Below are 21,656 nucleotides of genomic sequence, written 5' to 3' on the forward strand. Positions count from 1 at the left end.
TCTATCTCTTTTTTTTTTTTAATCCTTGAGCATTCATGATGAATTTCTCTTAAGAGTTATTTTGGTTAAACCATACAAACCTTTACTTCACAAAAAGCCTTCAACTACTCGAGTTTAGAGATTGCAAGAGGAAGCTCAGTAGAAAACTAGAGGTTTTGGAGCTATTGCGGTCGGAGCTAACAAGCAAGTCATTTGCTTGGTACAAGGAAGTGTCCGTTATAAAGGTTTTGTAAGTATGAACTTCTTGTAATTGGTTCTTCTATTACAGAGGTTTCCTAGGTTTGACTGCTCCGAAATGATTTTCCTTTTAAAGAGTTCTTCAAAATGTTTCTCCTTTGTCACCAAATTAATTCATGTGTTGATTGTTCTTATTGTTTTCATATTATTTGGTCATTTTTTGTGTGGTATATAAATTTTAAAATCAGTCACATTCTGCATTTATTTGGCCGGTAAACCCCAATTTAACTCTTTTTATAGGAGTTGTTACGAGTCGTTAGACAACTGACAATATACCATGAGATCACTCAAGATCTACTATTTTAGAGATGGGATAGTCCTTTTAACAAAAAGAACCATTATATCCAAAGATATATAGAACAATAAATTAAATACTTGCTTTTTTGATAGGGATAGGAGATTATAATTTTATTTCTTGTACGTTGACAAAAAAACTAATAAATGAATACAATGCAGTTGAATATAAATTACCGGCAGAATGCTTCAAAAACTAATTTTATAACAATTTTTTTTTTTTTTTTTTTCATAAGAAGATCATGTAGATGACAAGATTACTAGCTTGTAGGTATCTGATCGATTGTTTAATTATATATATATACAGAGAGAGAGAGAGAGAGAGAGAGAGAGAGAGAAGCATTTGAATCGATCTCTTTAATTATTTTATTCTTAATTTTTTTTTATTAAAAAACAACAAAGAAATGACCGGCGCCGACATAAATATTGCCAGAAGTGAAATTTCGAGGCGATTGGGTTACAATAGCTGAAGTTTTCCCAGCTAGCTCTTCCACCTCAAGTCAACAATGATTAGGTAGATTGAAACTCTTGCCATTTCTCGTATTTTATTTCGTCTATCTCTCTTTCCTTTTATTATTAAATACCCTTCGTAATTTATCTCTTTTTCACCAAAATGCAAGTTACCACGTCCGTAGGACTTGTTGATTGGCCGGAGCACGCGCACTTTCCTTTTGTTGATCGAGCTCTATAAATGAAAAAACATTGAGAATAAATCCGACTAATATTCCGTCAACTTCTTTCCTCTACCTCCGGCCGGCTCAATGGTAGTTCGGCCCTCGGCTAAACCTAATTAAGGACTCCTATTTTATAGATACTTATTTTTTTAAAAAAAAAAATAAATATAAAGCTCTTTATACTAAAGGCCTTAGAAGAAATAATGAGAGGATGCCATTTGGCATGTAATGAGGGCTTGGAAAAAAGAAAAAAAACAAAAACAAAAACAAAAACAAAGGTGACATGGCATGTTTAAAGCATGTGCTTTTTCTTTTTCTTTTTTTCCTAAGTGTTAGGAATAATTTTTGTCTTTGCAGGATGAGGGTGTTAAATAATTATATCATAAAGTGAAGTTAAAATAGTGGCTTTGATGAATAAAGAGGATTTTCAAAATGAAAACTAATAAAATCTTACCTAAAATCCATAATATTGCCACAAGAAAGATTAAATGGGTTGATTATATTATTAATTGAATACAAAAAATAATATTTTAAATCAAGCGGACAAATTCAATTTATGAAACTGATTTAATCATATTTTAAATCCAGCGGACAAATTCAGTTAATGAAACTGAACTATTCACCATTTGAAAACCAAAACAATAAATCCTTAATTTATTTGCGCCTTTTTTAATTATCACCCTCAAGTGATCACCTTGCATTGAGCTGTCTGAGTTTGGCTTTGCTAGCAAGTCGTAGCACCACCCGTTCATGACCTGGTAAAGTTGGTCATTCTTGAGCCTTTCAATAGCTTGGAAAAGTCATCTCTTTCTCTCTCTCTCTCTCAACGCTCATATACTCATTCCTCCGCACGCCTATAAAACCCACCTTCTCCTGCCAACGTCTTCGAAAATTGAATTCCATCTGAGTTAGTTTTACAGTACTTTTTCTTTATCTTCTTGGTTAATTTGTTTTAAAGCAATGGACGAGATCGATGTTCCTCCATTCTTTCTCTGCCCCATTTCTCTAGAGCTCATGAAAGACCCCGTTACAGTCTCTACCGGAATAACCTACGACCGCGAAAGCATCGAGAAATGGTTGTTTTCCGGGAAAAACAATACCTGCCCACTTACAAAACAAGCGCTTCCGGCCGATTGTGATCTAACACCAAACCACACTCTCAGGCGATTGATCCAATCATGGTGCACCGTCAATGCTTCTCATGGCATCGAAAGGATCCCAACGCCGAAGCCTCCGATCAACAAAATACAGATTGCCAAGCTCCTCAACAATGCCAAAACCCCACAGTTGAAGACAAAATGCCTGCAAAAGCTCCGCTTACTCGCTTCCGAGAGTTCAGCCAATAAACGTTGCATGGAAGCTTCAGTCGCCGTTGAATTCTTAGCCTCCATTGTGTCAACAGTCGAAGCAGCTTCAAGTGATGGGATCGAAGCCTTAAGCATCCTCTACAGTCTACAACTTTCTGAAGCCTCTCTAAAGACTCTTACTGGGAAAAATGGCGAGTTTGTCAAATCCTTGATACGAGTCATGCAATGTGCGTGCTACGAGTCTCGCGCTTATGCGGTTTTGTTATTGAAATCCATGTTGGAAGTGGCTGAACCGACGCTGCTGATCAGTTTGGAAACCGAATTATTCGTCGAATTAGTCCACGTCTTGCATGATCAGATCCATCAGGGCTCAAATGTGGTATTAAAGTTACTAATCCAGCTCTGTCCATGGGGAAGAAACAAAGTCAAAGCAGTTAAAGCGGGCGCGGTTTCTGTATTGATAGAACTTCTTCTTGATTGTTTTGACCGGAGGGCTTGTGAGATGATGCTGATGGTATTGGACACGCTATGCAAATGCGCCGAGGGACGGGCGGAGCTGTTGGATCACGGGGCGGGGCTTGCCGTTGTGTCGAAGAAAATTCTGAGGGTTTCCCAGGTGGCGAGCGACAAGGCAGCGAGAATTCTGTTGGCCATTTCAAAGTTCTCGGCCACTCCGGCTGTTGTTCAGGAAATGTTGGAGTTGGGTGTCGTGGCAAAGCTCTGTTCGATGCTTCAAACGGACTGTGGGAGCAAGGCTAAAGAAAAAGCAAGAGAGATACTTATATTGCACGCTAGGGCATGGAAGAGTTCTTCATGCATACGAAAAAGCTTGCTCTCTTCGTATCCATCTGGATAGAAAGAGAGAGGGAGAGAACTCTAGGGCTTGGTTCTTGTACAAATTGTTTGAAACTAGCTAGGAAATATCGATCATGGACAAAAACATCTATAGTACTTCAATAATGTTCGACATTATTAACAGTAAAAGTATTGATTTAATTATTCTTTATTTAATTTGGAGGATATTGGTAGCCTTCCATAATGGCTTAATTGGGTGGGTTTGGAACTTGGAACTATGGTTTTCAACGTTCGCAGAAGATTGTAATGCATCTTAATTTCTTCTCCATTTTCTTTGTTGCATAAAGTGATCGTTGCAATGTTATGAATTTCCGGCGATAATATTACTTCCCAAAAATAATTGTGCAGGTAAGGTATATAATGCCGTTTTCTTAAGAGTAACGCTATAAACTATATTTCTATCTTATAATGTTGATATGTCAAAACCAATTTACCCACCGTTGTTGTTTTTTTTTTTTTTTTTTAACAATAATTGATTTAAGGATTGATTTGAATTGCTACGTACATTAGCATTGTAAGAAAAAAATAATAATTTCTAGCATTAATCTTTTGTTATTTTCGTCTATATATGTCTCTAGCTAGTTTGGTACCATTAATTGGTCGAACGCTTATCACCCATCTAGCGCTAGCTAGGAAATTTTTCTTGTAAATTTCTATTGGATGAGAGCTAGACTAAGAGGAACAGTGTTTTAATTAAAAAATCGTTTTGCTTAATTATTTTACTAATTATGGACAATCACATGCATTAATTTGTAATAAAAATGATAATATTCATAAGAACAATAGTTTTTATATTATATTTAGGGATAATTGTACCACTGGTCCCTAGGGTATGCCATAATTACAAATCACTCCCTATGGTTAAAAAAGTTCATGAGAGGTCCTTGTGGTAAATTATAATTACAAATCGATCCTTGGAGTCAAAATTCGTTAACAATTTTGACAGATTCTATTAAATGTCACGTCAACACCACATCAACCAATAAAATAGAGACACCTGTCCATCTTAATAACTAAATATAAATTTATTAAAAAAAAAAAAATTTAAAAAAAATAAATAAAGGGTGGTGCGCGGCCACCCTCGCCATCGATAATATTATCCCTTATATTTATCTCAATCGAGCTCCTATGAAAACCTTTAAAGGAAACATTAATGTAGTCCATCAAGTGAACGATAAAGATGTATATATATGTAAATCTTAAGATTTTATATTTTGTAAACAAAGGTCACGTACAATTAATGGACGTCGAAACACGTAATAAGTGCCTGACATTGTACTTTCTTATCTTCTCTTCTAGCTCTTTAATTTCCATCTCAATTTTCTCCAACATTTATTGGAATATCTCCGCTGGCGCCGGCCGGCCGGCTGTACGTGTTGCTACAACCAACAGGTTTTAAACACAGTAACTTAGGTGGTTCAGGATCCATAAATGTATATATATAATATAATTGATCGAGGTTCAACTAGTCAGGCCTGTCTCCAGCACCCAATTAAGAAGAAAAAGTACGTAGTCAATTAAAAGAGCCTTTGGACTTCCTCAAAATTAAACCTGCTTTCTTTTACCTTTTCAAAAGCACAAGATAAAATAATATATAGTTGTGCTGTGCAAGCGTCCTTTAGCGCCTACCTCTTGCAGTTTGGCCGCCTCCTGTCCTGCTTTTTACCATCCACTAGAACGTCTAGAATCTACATTTCTCAAGTTTTGTATGCCTATATATATATATTAAACAAAAAGACATGTTATTCTTTCAACTTTTGTCTGATTCAATTTATATATATATGGGTGGAGTTGGACGGGAGTTTGAAAAAAAAAAAAAAAACATCAAATTCTGATGGGCAATGTGATGGGAGTTAAATATATAGAATTTTTTTTATTTTTTTACGTGTTCAAAAACTTAGGAAAAAGTTCACGTACATTTTCGCTCAATTGTCAATGTCTATTCAACTTTAAAATATTACATTAATGTCCTTTCAAATTATAAAAAATTGACAATGTCACCTAAAGACAAAAATACACTAAATAGAAGTAAAAAAAATAATAATAATAAAATAATATTTTTTAAAAAAAAAAAATGTGAGCAACGGCAGCTCAGTTTTTAAAAAATTATTTCAATTTAATTTCCTCTTTCGACAACGACGAGATCGCGCGTGTCGTCGTGGAGCTCGAAGAAGACCTATGTCTGTTCGATCGCTTTCTTAATTATTATTTGTTTTGATTCCCACTTCGATCTGATTCGAATTGGGTACTTCTAATTGTTGAATTTATTTAAAGGAGGGGAACCGTACTTTGTAGGTAAATTTTTTAATGGGTTAAATCCATTGGTGCTAAACTAGATTTAGAAATTGTATTTCTTTTTTTCTTTTTTTAGAAAACTTTATTTACTGGCCACCCCGTTTGTGACCCACCGCTGGGTCAAGTTCGTGACCTGCCGTGGGTCACGTTTGACCAAAGGCAGGTCAAACTTGATTTATTTTTAAAAATTAATTTTTAATTATAATCAAGGTGTTTTTGTAATTTTGTAAACATTTTGAGGTTAGAAGAGCATTTGTAATGAGCTCGTCAAAATCAACTGTGTTTCATCAAAATCGTGTCTGTAACAAACTCATATCTGCTACATTAAATTTGGTGAAAGCTAAAATGGCTTATCTGGTCTGCAAAGAGCAAAGTCGATCCTCTCTTCTTGTTTTGCAATATTTTTTTAAATTTTGTAGGTGAAGGTTATTGGTCAGAGGTGGAAATTGATTGAGGGCAAAATCGATCGAGAAGATGCCGGTCGTGAGGAAAAGCCGGCCGTCGTGGAAAGTCGGTTTCAGTGGATGTAGAAGCAGAGAAGGTCGAGCCTCCACCGGTCGTCGAAGCAGAGAAGGTTGAGCCTTGACCATTCGTCAAGCCTCACCGGTTGTTGAAGAAGCCGGTTCATGATGAACAGTCGGCTGTCGAGCCTCCACCGGTCATGAAGTCGTTGATTATCAAATTAAAGGTTGGGTCCGATGGAAGTGGGGTTGGGTTCAATGGAAGTCTAGATTGGGTCTTTTGTTGGTTGGTTGATTGAAAGGTTAATGAAAAAATAGTATTTATTTTAAAATAAAGAATATTTAAGGGTTTTGATATTTGGAGCTTTTGAAAACTAGGTAGCTAAAATAACAAAAGTGATATTTTTCGTCAAAATTTTAGCAAATTTTGACGACTTCACTACAAATGCTCTAAGGAATATTTTACTAGTCAACCATTTGATTTAACCTTGAACTTGGATGGAAGAGTTGACATTGCAAAAAATTGAAAGATTGTGACCATAAATTGACATTTTTTAAAGCTTAAGTGTAAGATTGTAAAAATTATAAAAGATCAGGGTGGTAACCCTTTTTTTTTTTTTCACGCTGAAATTGGGACATAAATTTTCTACAAACTAGCTTGTAGAAAATTTCATACAACCCACGTAAAAGATTGATATGTGAGAAGCACATATTTTTTTTTTTTTATTAATGCTATTAAAAAGAAAATGAAAAGCACGTGCTATTAGAAACACATGCCAAAGAACACATGTCAATCTTATATGTGGGTTGTATGAAATTTCTTATAAACCAATTTGTAAAAAATTTATATCCCTGAAATTGGGTTCGTTTTCTGTCTGTCGTGGCGGTTTCTGAAATTAATTAGGTTCATTTTCTTTTTGGATCTTATTTTTTAGCTTCTGAGAAGGTTATGACAACTATAAAGGAGCATCCGGCCTTTTTCAACTGTGGTGCAACGGGGCAATGGTTTTGTTCATGGCAAGAGTCTTTAATTCCTAGTCAACTGAAATTAACCGACTCAAATCTACCAAATCATTAAAGAATTATATCTATATTTTTTTTTTAAGTAAATAAATATGTAGAGAGTTTGGTGAGTGATGCTCTTAAAAAGTGATTAATCAAAATAATAGAAGTAAACCTTTTAGCAAAAATTTAACTAAAATTTGAAGAGTTTATTAAAAGTGCTCTCATGAAGCTTAAGATTTGGGTCCAAAAGAACCACAATCATGTCATCATGCTCATACGTGTATATACAGATACTAACGCCTAACAATTTTCAAAAGTTGGGTCTTCAACTATAGTGTTGTTACAACGAGGACTCATATCTTTTTTTATATATATTTTAAAATTGATATGATTTTTAAAATTATTATTAAATTAAAATTCAACAGTAATTTATCACGTGTCTAATGGTAATTTTAAAAGTCACACCAATTTTAAAAAAAATATATAAAAAAGACATGAATCTTTTTTTAAAATATATATATATAATTCAATAAACCCACGGCTGCCGTGGGTCTTCAAATTATTTTTTTCTTTTTTTTCAAAATTTTGGGAATATTTTGTCTTTTTAAAAATTTGATAAATTTTTTATTTTTTCTTTTTTAAGACAAAAGAAAGACATCGACCATTTTTAATAACTTTTGAAAAATATTAATGCAATCAAAAATTTGAGGAAGGCATTGCCAATTATAGAATATATATAGAATGATAGTTTAAAGAAATAAATGGACTTTTTCTAAAAGCTCGAGTGCTTTGCAACCCTTTTATACCATCCATAAAATATTTGGTAAGGGTTTTTTCTTTTTTTTTTTTTCCTTAAATAATTGGACAATAAAGGGGATTTTTGTTATCAATATGGTAATTGATGCGCTTGCACAAAACGTGGCAACTAGCACAGGAAGGTTTTAAACGAATAATGTCAAAACACCAAATTCCTTTGACTCCCTTCTTTTCTTTTTCTTTATTTCTTTATTTCTTTTTATAGTAATAAAATCTTTATTGAAAAACTTCAATCACCTAAGAGCAAAAGTTTCCTGGATACAATATCACATATACAAGTTGAAATTTTTTCAATACAAACTCTATCTATGCACCCAAATAGTCTCTTTGGCTATGGTATAAGCGGCCAGGGGCGGCACCAGGATTTTCGATAAGGGGGGACGAGCTTAACAAGTGATATTTCTAGAGGTATAAGATTTTTGTTAGAATTTCATTATAGCTCTTATTAGTACTAACAAATGATTTTTTTATTTTTTATTACCACTAACAATAAAATAAATAAATAAAAACTTGTATTTTATACATCAAAGTATGGTAAGTACCCTTTCGATTCGAAATTATAATTTTAAATTTTCACAATATCACAAATACAAATAGTATAAACTACTAGTAAAATAAACGAAGCACAATTTATAGGGTCCAAAAAAAAAAGGTGGTACCTTTGAGCGTACATTATTTCTTTTAACAAGATCCCCCAAAACTCCAACAACAACAATAATGAGAGTCAAGTCATAACAATGTTGCTCCAAAGCCTGAATGATAAACTCATTTAAAAATCAGAACATATTTGACCAAATATATAAAAGAGAAACTGAGAAAGCACATAGTCCATTAAAAAAAGACTACTCTTAGAAAGCACATAATCCATAATTCGTACAGCTACTAGTAAAGGAAAAAGTAACAAAAAGAAAAATTCCTACGGATTATTTTTAATTTATTTTACAATTTAATAGAAGCCAAAATGAACCCTAACATGATCAATAATTTTTCTTTTATTTTTTCCCCCTTTTAAAATTTATAAATCATGCTCCCTTCTTTCTAGGCTAAAGAGGATGGTCAAATATCTCTGCAGACAGAATCATGTATCCTTATATCGTGCCAAATTCTGTTCGTTTGTTTTGTTTCTCTATTTTGATCTAAGAGTTAATCATCCATCCCTCAGTAAAGTTTCACATAATTTTTTTCAAAAATAAAAAGAAAATTCAACTAAACAAAGGGTGGAATAGGATGGACCTAAGAGGTCGCGGCCTGCTTGGGGCTTCTCCAGGATCAAAAAGGTGCTTCGATCTCTATTGTTTCTACTTTGCAAGCAGAGTTATTCCATGCTCTATCACAAATTTGTGAGCTTGAAGCTGAGGAGCGATCCTCTAAGAAAAAAGTGAAAGGCTTGCTGAGGAAAGTTGAAGAGGAAAGCTAGAAAGGGTTTCACGCTTGCTAAGGTGAGGAAGGTTGTGAGCTTGCAGACTTGCAGTTGTTGATTGTGACTTGTGAGCTTGTAGACACAGCAGACGTGCTGGTTCTTGCTGCTTGCAGACGTGCAGCCTGGCAGTGCAGGCTTTGATTGCGACTTGTGAGCAGGGATATTTTTGGTTTTCCAAAATAAAAGAGGGGTTAAAGTAGAAAGAAAAAAATTTAGGGGACAAAAAGATTATTTTGGAGGGACAAATTTATAAAATTATATATTTTAAGCTAAATTTTAAAACTTTTGGGGGGACATTCGTCCCCCCCAGCATGCACGTGGTTCTGCCCCTGTAAGCGGCTTTGTTCGCATCCCGCTTCACATGCTCTATCTTCGAAGATCGCAATTGATTCAACCCCATTTTGATTCCTTCCACAATATGGCCATAGGTGCTCCCATTTGGGTCCAAATCTTTTACCGTCTTAACAATTTGTAGAGCATCTCCCTTCATAATTATATCACTAAAGCCCATTTCTCTACTGAATTCCACTGTATGTAAGGTCGCCAAAGCTTCTGCCACCACAAGTTCAACTAGGAAAAATCTGGTAGTACTTCGTGCAGTCACCACAAACTCCTTAAAATCCGGAACAACTATACCTAGGCCAATCCACTCATGCTTCTTATCCATTGCGGCATCCTAATTAACCTTATACGTACTAGGAGGGAGTAAATGCCACAAAATTGAAATTTCTCCAAGGCTAGTGCTATGTGTATTTGAATTTGACTTGATAGCCTCTCGAAACTCATCCAGAGAAAGACTTGCCTCCCTTGTAATGTGTTGGGGATGAATAAACTCACCTCCATGGATCACAATATTTCTCCAGAACCAAATCTTTCATGCCACAACCGCTATAAGCTCAAGTTCCATTATCTCACAACAACCTATGAGCTCCTAAAAAATATGAGCGAAAGTAAGGCCCCCAACCGTGCATTTTTTTTTAGTTTTTTTGGCCCACCTCCAAACATCTTGTGTTGAAGGGCAGCTCCATAGAATATGCTTCACAGTTTCCACTTCTTGCAAACAAAAAGGACATAAATCATTAGAGATGACACCGCGCAGGAGGAGATTTTGTTTGGTCGGAAGAAGATCATGGTACGCTATCCACATGAACATTTTAACCGCATTTGGAATTTTTAGATTCCAAATCATTTTCCATATTAAAGTCCCTGCACCTTGTTTGGAGCTCCCATTGCATTGAAAAGTTTGGAATTCCTTCTCCATATGGTATGCACTGCAGACTGAAAAAACCTCATTTGTTGTGCCTCGCCAAATGTGGGTATCCTTTGTTGGCACGGGGCTTAAAGAGATTTAGCAAATAGTATGAGCTTCCTCTACATTTAAGATTTTTTTTTAGACAGGAATTCCACCACTTTGTATCTTAATCTATTAGTTCATCTACTCTTGCATCCAAGGCTAGAATTCTATGTGGAGATTGGATGGAGTAAGAAGTTGGAGTAGGCAGCCATTTATCGTCCTAGATTCTAATGTTACTACCATCTCCAACACGCCAAATAAACCCATTTTTTATGACATCACAAGCAGACATTAAGCTTCTTCAAGCAAAAGATGGGCGTTTCCCCAACGTTCCCTCCAAAAAAGTGGATTGTGGATAGTATTTGGCGCCAATGATTTGTGCAGCCACCAAGTCAAGATTTTGCATTAGTCCCCAGCATTGTTTAGCTAGAAGCCCTTCATTTTCTTTATGCCCCCTCCGAAACTTCTACATCATCCTACTGATTTCTTTATAAAGCCCAATGGAAAGTTGAAAGATACTCTTGTTGTACGTTGGAATGGCTTAGGACTTCCTCATTTTCAACCAATAATAAATAATAATAATAATAAATTATAAATGTATGAAAGCAAACTTATAATGAACTCGACCATAGCTGATCACAGCTCCTCGTTAAACCCTTTTTCTTTCCATCACGAAACGAAGAGCCTTCGTCCCCAAACCCAACCCTCCTCCAAAACCACTTCAACAAAAGAGCCTTCACAGTTCACACAGTCTCGTCCAAAAATGGTGAACCAAAGACAGAGACTAGCTCGCAAGAGGTACAAAGAAGCAAACCCTGAACTGTTCCCTAAGCCAGAGCCAACGCCCCCCAAAGACCCAGACAGGAAGAAGAAGAAAACGAAGAGCAAGTTCAAGCGCAAAAAGGCAGAATCCAAAGCACCCAATGACCCAAGCAAACCAATTAGAAAGGGGTTTAATAAACACCCACTTAGAGTCCCTGGGATGAAGCCTGGTGAGAGCTGTTTTATTTGCAAAGCCAAAGACCATATTGCTAAGCTTTGCCCTGAGAAAGCTCAATGGGAAAGGAACAAGGTCTGGTTTTCTGCATTATTTCTGTTTTTTTTTTTTTTTTTTTTTTTTTTTTTTTTTTTTCTGGATTTTGCATTGCAAGTGCTATGGAATTTAAAAATATGTGCGGATTTGGTTTCATGTACTGTGGGTTCTGTTTTCTTTCTCCAGGCAGTTAACAATCAGGCAATACTGTGTTTGAATTTCATGCAGCTTTCAGTTTGATAGCATTGTGTCATTGAAAAATCAGTTTGTGATCGAATAAAATGTGGGGTTTTCTTTGTTGTTCGATAGGATTTTTGGAATTGAAGTTTTATTGGAAAAGGGAAATTGGCTTTTACGGCATCGAATCAACTTATGGTGGGGCTTTTCTGTGTTATGTGATGCTTGCAGATATGTTTTCTTTGTCGGCAACGAGGGCATAGTCTCAAGAATTGCCCTAACAACGATGATGAGACAGTGGATAAGAAGTTTTGCTATAATTGTGGGGAAACTGGGCATTCCATTGCTATGTGCCGCCAACCTATTCAAGATGGTAAACTACCTTTTGGTTGCTCTGTACCACAACAAGTTGTTTGTACTTTGAATTATGTATTTCAGACCGTCACTTTAGATATCTTCTTTTAGTTAGTTTGTCGACTTACATTCACATGCCACCAAATTTACATCAAGTTAACATGAGTGTGTTGTTATAATTACAAATATTTGTCAAGAGGTGGGTTAATAACTTCATGACAGATGATGTTGTTGTCAATTTGATCATTATTATTTGGCCATTATCTTATAGTGTAAAAATCGACTCTTTAAACAATTAAGTAATCCTCATTCTAAGAACAAGTTCATTTTGGGTTTTTGACTGTTGTGGATGAATATGTTTTTGTATGGGCTTTTAGAGAGATGAAAGGAAGAGAGAGGCTTTTAAAATGAATTTTGGGAATGAAATAAAGCTACTTTGAGGGTGGATTTCTTTGTGTGGACGGCAGTGTTAGGGAAGATTTTTAACTTTAGAAAATCTGAGAAAGAGGCATGTCATAGTGTTGGATTGGTGTTGCATGTGCAAGAAGCACGGGGAGACCAAAGTTCATCTTATGCTCCACTGCAAAGTTGCCAAAGATTTGTGGGTATCGAATTTTTGCCTTTTTGGGTTAGAGTGGATCATGCCTCAAAGGGTGGTGGAGTTGTTGGCTAGCTGGAGAGGTCAGATTGGAAGCCGCTACAATTTAGAAGTATGGAGGACGGCAGCTCTATTCTTAATGTGGTGTATTTGGAAAGGACATAATGTTTGAAGCTTCAAAGATCGTGAGAGAATGGTGTTAGAGTTAAAAACTATTATGTTCAAATACCTTTATGCTCGGATGGCGGCTAACAATCGTTCTCGCTTTTCTAACTTTTTAGAATTTCTGGATTTGTGTTCTTCTTCTCCTTAATTGGGGGTCTCTCTTGTATACTTCATGTCTTCTTGGCTTGTGTCCCTTTGTGCATTTTAATAAAATTGAATTATTTAACAGAAAAATAAATAAATAAATAAATAAATAAATTTTATTAGAATTCTTCATGCTAACTTTTACAGTATCATATAGATTCTTTGGGGTCAAAAAGTATTACAAGAGACTTTTCTGCACAATTGATTTGGAAATTTACTTTATTCAATGATAAAGCAGCCTTAGTCCAGTGCAGCTTGAGTAACAGATATCAATCAACGCACAGAAAGAATTATTGTAAGTTTGTAACAGTTCATCTCTGTATCTTTGGTCTGTCAGTGATATAACACTTTCTTAAATACTATTGAATACCATGCATAGTTGGATAATCATCAATAGGGTATATTAATCAATTGATAGATTACTTATTTTAGTTGTATGTTGCAAGTGTAATAAACTTACCAACCTGCATGCAATAAAATGGCTGGTTTTGTCCTCCTTTGACGGCAACAAAATGTTTAGTTCGGTAATCTGGCCCTTACTTTGTCATTTTGTTTTGTTTGGCGTTTCAGGAGGTACTAAATTTGCCGATTGCTTCATATGTAATGAACGCGGACATTTGAGCAAGAATTGTCCTCAAAATACTCATGGAATCTATCCGAAGGTTTACTGATTTATCATCTTGATGCTTGAGTTTTTCAGAACATAGAATACCATATTCTTCTGATGGCAAGCAAGTAGCTTTCAAAGAGATAGATGATTTATGTTTTGAGCCTCCCTGCACTTCCTTGTAAGTTGAACCTGATGTTACTCTATATGGTATTTTTTGCTATGTCCTCAGGGTGGTGGTTGTAAAATATGTGGTGGAATAACACACTTGGCGAAAGATTGTCCTAACCAAGGCAATAAAGCTGCTAGGGGAGCAGGTAACACATGTAAGTTTTAAGATCGTCAATTCCTAAAGTATTTCATTCCTTGGAGTGCTCAGTAGTGAGAAGGTATACTTTTATATAATTGTGACATTTCACATATCTAAAAATAAGTATGGTGGTAAACCATTCATTATCATCCTCATCACCACCATGACTCGAGTATACAGTAACTATGTTGGGGATTGTTATACCACCAGACATTTCAAAATTCAGAATTTTGGATGTTAAAAGAATGACATCCAGAATGGCTTTGCAAGAAAATATATGAAACTAAAGTTTGGATATGGAAGTTACAATACTAGAAAGATTTACTTCTCATAGAGCCTAACCTTGAGTAAGTTTGTTAATAATAAATAAGACTTAAAATGATTGAGTCTTTGGAAAGAGTACGAAGTTTTTGGGATTTGTTTGTGAATTCATGACTACATAGGAATGATAGAGAGTTTCTTTTTAGCATAAGTTATGGTATGGTGTGAGGCCCTTTTCTTTTCTTTTTTTTTTTTAAAAAAAAGTAATCAAGATGTATATTAAAAGCATAAGGCTCCTCTAGGTATACAAGAAGACTTATCAAAAAAAAGGTATACAAGAAGTATACAAGAGAAAGCAACTAGCTAGAAGGAGAAAAAAGATCAAGAAAATCTTGAAAATTAAGCTCTAAAAGGGATACAAATGCCGCTATTGAGGATAAAGAGTATAGAAAAATAAATAAATATAAGATCCAACGTCCTCTCGCGGTCTTCAATACTCCTATCATTCATTTCTCTCCGAAGAAATAACAGGAGGCAAGAATGCATCATCTTCCACCCAACGACACTTCGAGTGCTACAAGCAGTCCACTAACAAACAAGCAAGTCAACAACTCGTCTAGGCATGACTCAAGATATCCAAAAGCATTCCATAAGGCACAAGTAACCTCACATTGGAGAAGAAGATAGTCCACAGACTCCTCATTCTTCTCACACATACAGTACCTGTCGACTACAATTGCATGTCGCTTCCTAATTCATGGTAAGGATCTTTCATAGGATCGTCAACCAGACAAAAAAACCGCCCTCAAAATAGCCTTAGGCCGTCAAATACTCTTGCAAGGGAAAAGAAAGCGTTCACTATAACATAGAATATTGTAGAAGGATGTAACATCGAACAACTCTCTTTTGGAGGGGCCCACCAAAGCTTATCTTCATCTTCTCATTTCACTCTAACTGAATACTGTAGACTGTAGAACGAGGTGAAGACATCAACCTCCTAATCATGAGTCCCTCTAGTAAAGCTTATGTTCCACTGATTGGAGCCACCAGAAATCTCCAAGTGAGCCGCTACAAATACATCCTTTGCGCAAGCAATACCATATAAATTGGAAAGCTTTCCTTTAGGGCGTTGTCTTTACACCACATATCAGGCCAAAAACTAAACTTATCAACTGATCCATCGGCCTTGCATTTTTTTTATTTTCAATACCCATTTGTTTCCAATGGTCTTGCACCGAGGCGGAAGATCAACCATGTCCCAGACTTGGTTCCTTGTCATGGAACTCATCTCATCTCTCATAGCAGTCAACCATTCATTTGAAGTAGGTGAAATTAATGATTATAAGAAACAAGCTCATCAAGGTCACACGAAGCATGCATGAAAGACTCCCTTTTAGTCTCAAAACGACGACAAAAAATGATTCCACGTTCGCTTCTACATATCTGAGAACATTGTAAGTTACTCTCTAGTGATACACTCCCACTAACTGGTACACTCCCACTAGGAAGTAAGTCACTCCCACTATCTTTGGCGATTTCAAGATGAGATTGAGATTCTCCACCCTCGCCAAGAGATGGTGTGACTCCGTCAAGTTCTTGCAACTCATAAAGTTCAATCTTTCTTTGCTTCACCAATGCTAGGAAAATCATTCTCGATGATGTGACATCACGCTAAAGATCTGTTTGTTTGCTCTAGGGCCAAGTTTCCCATACTTATGAGAAGTGTTGTGAACATATACCCTAGAACCCCAAGGCCGCATATGCTTCAAATTTAGTTTTGCGCCATCCCATAATTCATATAGGGTTGTGGGAACTGACTTAGAAGGGACACGGTTGACGATGTAGGCTGCAATTAAAATTGCGCCATTCCATAATTCATATGGGGTTGTGGGAACTTACTTAGAAGGCACACGGTTGAGGATGTAGGCTGCAATTAAAAGAGCATCCTCCAGAATGATAGGGAGGTTAGCCTGCACCATATCATCGATCTAAACATTTCTAATAAGTTACGATTCTGTCTTTCTACAACACCATTTTGTTGCGGAGTGCCAGGAATCATTAACTGTCTGCGTATCTCTTTTTCCTCACACAATGCCTGAAACTTATTAGACAAATACGCGTGACCATGATCAATGCTTAGAATTTTTAAATTCATTTCTTTTTATTCTCAACCATTGTTATAAAGAGCCAGAAGCAGTCCAATGCTTCAAAACGATTTTAGAGAATGGCAAAGTTATACTCTCTGGGGTGTTGGGTCTGTGGTTACCATGAATTTTTAATGTTTGGTTTAGGTAGGTAGCAAAGTCAATGCTGTGGGGAATGGGAATAGACATAAGTTATATCCATTCTAGTGATGTGCACTGCATGATTTCTGAGATTCCAGATGTTGGTGCTATTGATTGGTTATGATTTACGAATAAGATGTTAAAAAACGGGGGAGAATCAATATGAAGGGTAGAAATATCAACTCTTTGGATCTCATTAGGTTCTTGTCAAAAAATATATTATGCTGTAGGATTGACCACTACTTTTTAGGAATGGAACAGAAAAATGTGTAATTGCAGAGGTATTTCACTATTTCATGTGCAATATTTTTGCCTTAATTTAAAATATATGGAAACAGGTGGTTCTAATTGGGAGTCAAGGAGTTAGGTACATGTCGCTGGATCTTGTATTAGGTTGAATGTTCGACGGTGCCCGATCTGGAATTAAACTGATATACATTATTAACACTACAGCACCTTTAAAAAGTTGATAAAAAAAAAATACAGAACTTAGTATGGGTGAGTGCTTCGGCTAGGGAAACTGGTTCAAAATAGATTTAAATTTGTTGAAGAATTAATGTAAATAATAAAGTTGGATGGCTAAAAGTAGTTTGGATCCAAATCTACTACAGTCAATCTCAAGCGGGCTCAGATTTGGGGAATAGATTTTATACATTCTCAGCAGACATGCATGTATATAAGGCCTCTTTCCCTCTATGTTTGTTTTATTATGTATCTCCTTCTAAATATATCTAGTCGACTTCTGCATTTCCTTTTGGTTGAAAGTGTTGTCCAGGTGTTTTGATATATTTATTTTGCTGGCATTGTACTTGTTTCCAGCGATTGGTAATGAAGAAAGGCCAAGAGGAAAGGTGACCAAATTTGTTAGCGGCGACGATCTTGAGGATGATTTCTCGACTGATGACACACATAGTGCTAACAAAGATAAGCCCTCTGAGTCAAAAGTTGGTTCTGCATCTGATTCAAAAGAAAGTTATGTAAAACCAAAGAAGAAACAGGGGCCCAAAATTGTGAATTTTGTGGCTTGATAAATTTTGTTGTATGAACTTTTCACAGGAAGATTGCAATATTCCAGACGATATTGTAGTCTTGAGATTTTCCCCCTAAGTTCTCCTTAATGGCAGTTTGGCTTTCTGTCTAATTTTTATTCTATATGGATGACTGACCCGGCTTTTATATTAGTTGCTATATCAGCTGAAAATTCACAATAACGGGTCAAACCCTTCAACTATAACCTTCTAATTTTATATTGAGTTCGTGTTGGGTTCGGGTTGTGTCGAAGCTTACAACGGTCAATCTTAACCTGATCCATTTAATTAAACAGGTTAGACCCATCAATATTGACTTTTTAATTTCATGTTAGGTTCGTGTCGGGACACAAAGAAGAAAGAGGTGCTAGTTTTCTTTCCTTTTCTTATCTTTGGGAGTTGGCTGAATATAAAGGAAGCAGCACTGTGAATTTCAGAGTCGAAGCAAAATTCGTGGTGGGCAGGAAATAAATCAAAATTTGTTTGAATACAATTAGCATTAGAATCGATTGTCTGCATCGCCTGTAGTAGAAATTTGTTCTCTTCGTTCTATTTCTCTCTCTCGATGATGATGGTTGTAGTGGGCCAGTTTATTTATATGCAAATATATTTTCCGTCGATCTTACAAAGTCAACAGCTTCTATTTCCAATGGTATTTGGTCAGAATTTTCGACTCCTACTCAAATCTATATTTAAAAATGTGGGTAAAATTCTCTAAAAAATACTTAATTATCATAGCCCATAGGCCAAACCACCTTGCCTTGGACTTCTGTTTGCTCTGGACATTGGCACATTGGGCAATATATTTGTGCCAGCCTAGAAGAACACGGTTTGGTAATGACTCCAAAAAAAAAAATGGTGCTTTGAGGAGGTTGGAAGAAAGGAAGTAGTCGAATATTTTTATATATGGTTGGCCATGCAATCATAACGTGGCGATATGAAGTGTTAGTTGTGGACATGATCGGCCATTGAAGCATTGAAAATTCTCAGCCTTTGTTTTCTCCCTCAAATTTCTCTTCCTCCCCGCTTTTTTCTCATCTCTTATTGTCTCCCCCCTAAAATAAGGATCTCTCTTCTCTCCCTCTGCTCTACTCTCTCCCATTTCTCTCTTTCTTTCTCCTCTTTCTTCTTCGTTTTTGATAAGACTTTCAGTCTCTTATTGGTGCCCAACATGGTACGTCTCTCTCTCTCGGATCTTCATTTTTGTATGATTTTCTTATAATGGGTGAGAATGGATTTAGAAAGAAATTTCAACCATTCAAGGAAGAAAGCAGGTATGGCATACCAATTTGGTTGACAATTTAACATTAGTTGTCTATGAATGATCTCATTTCTTTGCATCGAGTGCCGGGAATCTTGAAATTTTGGATCAGGTTCATAGATTTTTCCACTACATATATCTCTAATTCTCCAAAAAGAACACTGATAGCTGCTTTCCCTTATTTAGTTTGGAATATTGTAGACATGCACAGCTTATTCATCTCTAGCTTATTCTTAAAGCTACAATCAAAATGAGAAGGCTACTTTAAATCAAATTTCTGTTATGTTCTGACAATATGCTGAAACAAACATATCCTTATCAGTTTTATTGTTATGCATAATGATTTTTATCTTCTTTTTTTGTTCCAAAATAAAATGTTTGGGTTAATTAGGCGAATGCAGCGTCTGGAATGGCTGTGAGTGATGAATGCAAACTCAAGTTCTTGGAACTAAAAACAAAGAGGAACTACCGGTTCATTATCTTCAAGATTGAGAATCAGGAAGTGGTGGTGGAGAAGGCCGGGAGCCCGGATGAAACCTACGAGGACTTCACCGCATCTATTCCTGCTGATGAGTGCCGCTACGCTGTCTTTGATTTTGATTTCATCACTGAAGAGAACTGCCAGAAAAGCAAGATTTTTTTCATTGCATGGTAAATTTAGTTTCTCCTCTTGATTTCTCCTTCTGCATGAGATGCAATGGTAGCTGTGAAAGTTAAAAATCTCTTGTTTTTTCAGGTCGCCGGATACATCAAGAGTGAGAAGTAAGATGGTGTATGCCAGCTCAAAGGATAGATTCAAGAGGGAACTGGATGGCATTCAGGTGGAGTTGCAAGCAACAGATCCAAGTGAAATGAGCCTTGACATTGTAAAAGGGCGAGCACTTTAAATTAATATTGTCATTTTTTTCCCTTTTGATCTTCAGCCCTTCCTAACAACTACATTTCATGATCACTACTGTCAATTTTTTTCCCCTTTTTTGTTGTATGGGTTTTATACTAAACCTGTAGTCTATATCATACTATGAATTCATCTGTTATGATTAATGCTTTTTAGGCTGCTTGTCTTGAATCATATTTCTTACCACATAACTATGCTTCTTCTTTTTTCCCTTTTTTTTTTTTGGTATTAATCTAGGGGACAATGGAGTTAGAGAAGCAGTGTGTATCCATCTTTTAACAGAAAAAGCCTAGTAACTTAGGATCTGTCCATCCATTGATTGGGCCTTGAAAATAATAAGGCATATCTTTGCACTTGAAGTGTAGATGAGCTGCATGACCACCTAGGCCACAGGGCACAAGCTTACCTTCCAACTCAAATTGCTCCAGAAAAACTGATAATACCAGACATAGCCAGTGTGACAGATAGATGGAGAATGAAGAAGAAAAATAACTTTTTATTTCAGTGTCTATATGGATGTACAAGAGGGGTATTTATACAACAATTCAGAGAACAAAATACGATGATTTACAGATTTGTGGTTAGTGAGATTTAATCGTGTGATCTAGAGATTGATGTGGTTTCCTTTCTTGCTCTGGTGGCTGGTGAGGCTCTTTCCTTAACACTCTCCCTCAAGTTGGACTGGATATTGAAGACACCCAACTTGCCAAAGGAGATGATGAAATTGTGTTGTTCCAAGTGCTTTACTGTAGAAGGTTTGGATAATTTGCGCTTCGAGTTGCTCTCGAATGAGATGACAATCAATCTCTTTATGTTTTTTTTTTTTCATGGAATACTAGGTTCAAGGCTATATGGATGATTGCCTTATTGTCACAGTATAGCTTGATCGATTGTGGATACATCACATTAAGATTTGTCAATAAATGTTTTAACCAAGTAATCTCATAGCAAGTAGAAGCCATAACTCTATATTCAGGTTCAGCTAAAGACCGCGGCACTGACGTTTGCTTTTTAGTCTTCCATGAGATAGGTGACGCTCCAAGTAGAATACAATACCTTGTAACGGATCTTCGAGTGTCTCAACATCGTGCCCAATCTACATCACAAAATGCATGTAATTGAATATTGTTTGCGGCCGATAACTCCTTGACTTGGTGACTACCTGATGTATCGTAACACTTTGTGTCCTGCATTCTAAGTGGGATGTATGTGGCTTGTCCACAAAAAATTGACTCAAACACGTGCATTGCACATGACCAATTTGGTCTGGTAATGGTCAAATAAATCAACTTACCAACTAGGTGCCGGGATAAAGAGGGATTTTCAATAAGGTCTCCATCATATTCACTGAGTACTAGATTTTGCTTCATCGGAAGGGTCCTTGGTTTGGTGCCGAGGAATTGAAGCCCATATCTTCAAGTATCTCAAAGACATACTCTCTTTGTGATGGGAATATGCCTTTTGTCGAACGAGCCACTTCAATATCCAGAAAATACTTTAGGGTACCAAAATCTTTGAGCTTGAAATTATCACTCAAATGTTTGTTGAGTTTCTGAATTTTTTTTTTTTTTTTTTTTATTTTCTTTTTCTAATTGATTAAAGGAAAATGTTACGATGGAGGATCCTTTCCACTCTTCATCCAAAAGGAAGAAGAAGTGGATGATCATATAAATAAAAAAGGGATGAGCTCCCTAACAATAGACCCAAAACGTTTATCAATACAATGCTAAAATATTTACAAATATTAAGAAATGGGTCAAACAAATGACCCGGTCCTCTCAAGGGAGACGCACAAGGCAGTTTCATAAGCTAAAGAGATACAGATTAAGACAAGTTTATCTGTACCCCCACTTGGGATCAATAACAACCACCCGAAA

The 21,656-nt window shown here is 36.1% G+C and overlaps 2 protein-coding genes across 2 annotated transcripts; both read left to right on the forward strand.

Annotated features, from left to right (window-relative positions):
* The first annotated feature begins 2,113 nt into the window (after positions 1-2,113).
* Positions 2,114-3,688, forward strand: LOC133861456 (E3 ubiquitin-protein ligase PUB23-like). The gene has a single exon (XM_062297250.1). The coding sequence runs from the start codon at positions 2,166-2,168 to the stop codon at positions 3,366-3,368; it is 1,203 nt and encodes a 400-aa protein (XP_062153234.1). The 5' UTR covers positions 2,114-2,165; the 3' UTR covers positions 3,369-3,688.
* A 7,613-nt stretch (positions 3,689-11,301) lies between these two features.
* LOC133860369 (uncharacterized) lies at positions 11,302-19,935 on the forward strand. Its single transcript, XM_062295991.1, has 8 exons — positions 11,302-11,730; positions 12,100-12,241; positions 13,700-13,791; positions 13,969-14,062; positions 17,412-17,611; positions 18,582-18,794; positions 19,273-19,532; positions 19,618-19,935. Exons 1-8 carry the CDS (start codon positions 11,422-11,424, stop codon positions 19,766-19,768), a joined length of 1,461 nt encoding a protein of 486 aa, XP_062151975.1. The 5' UTR covers positions 11,302-11,421; the 3' UTR covers positions 19,769-19,935.
* Positions 19,936-21,656: the final 1,721 nt, after the last annotated feature.

This window comes from Alnus glutinosa, chromosome 2 (assembly GCF_958979055.1).
Source record: "Alnus glutinosa chromosome 2, dhAlnGlut1.1, whole genome shotgun sequence".
NCBI classification, from domain to species: Eukaryota; Viridiplantae; Streptophyta; class Magnoliopsida; order Fagales; family Betulaceae; genus Alnus; species Alnus glutinosa.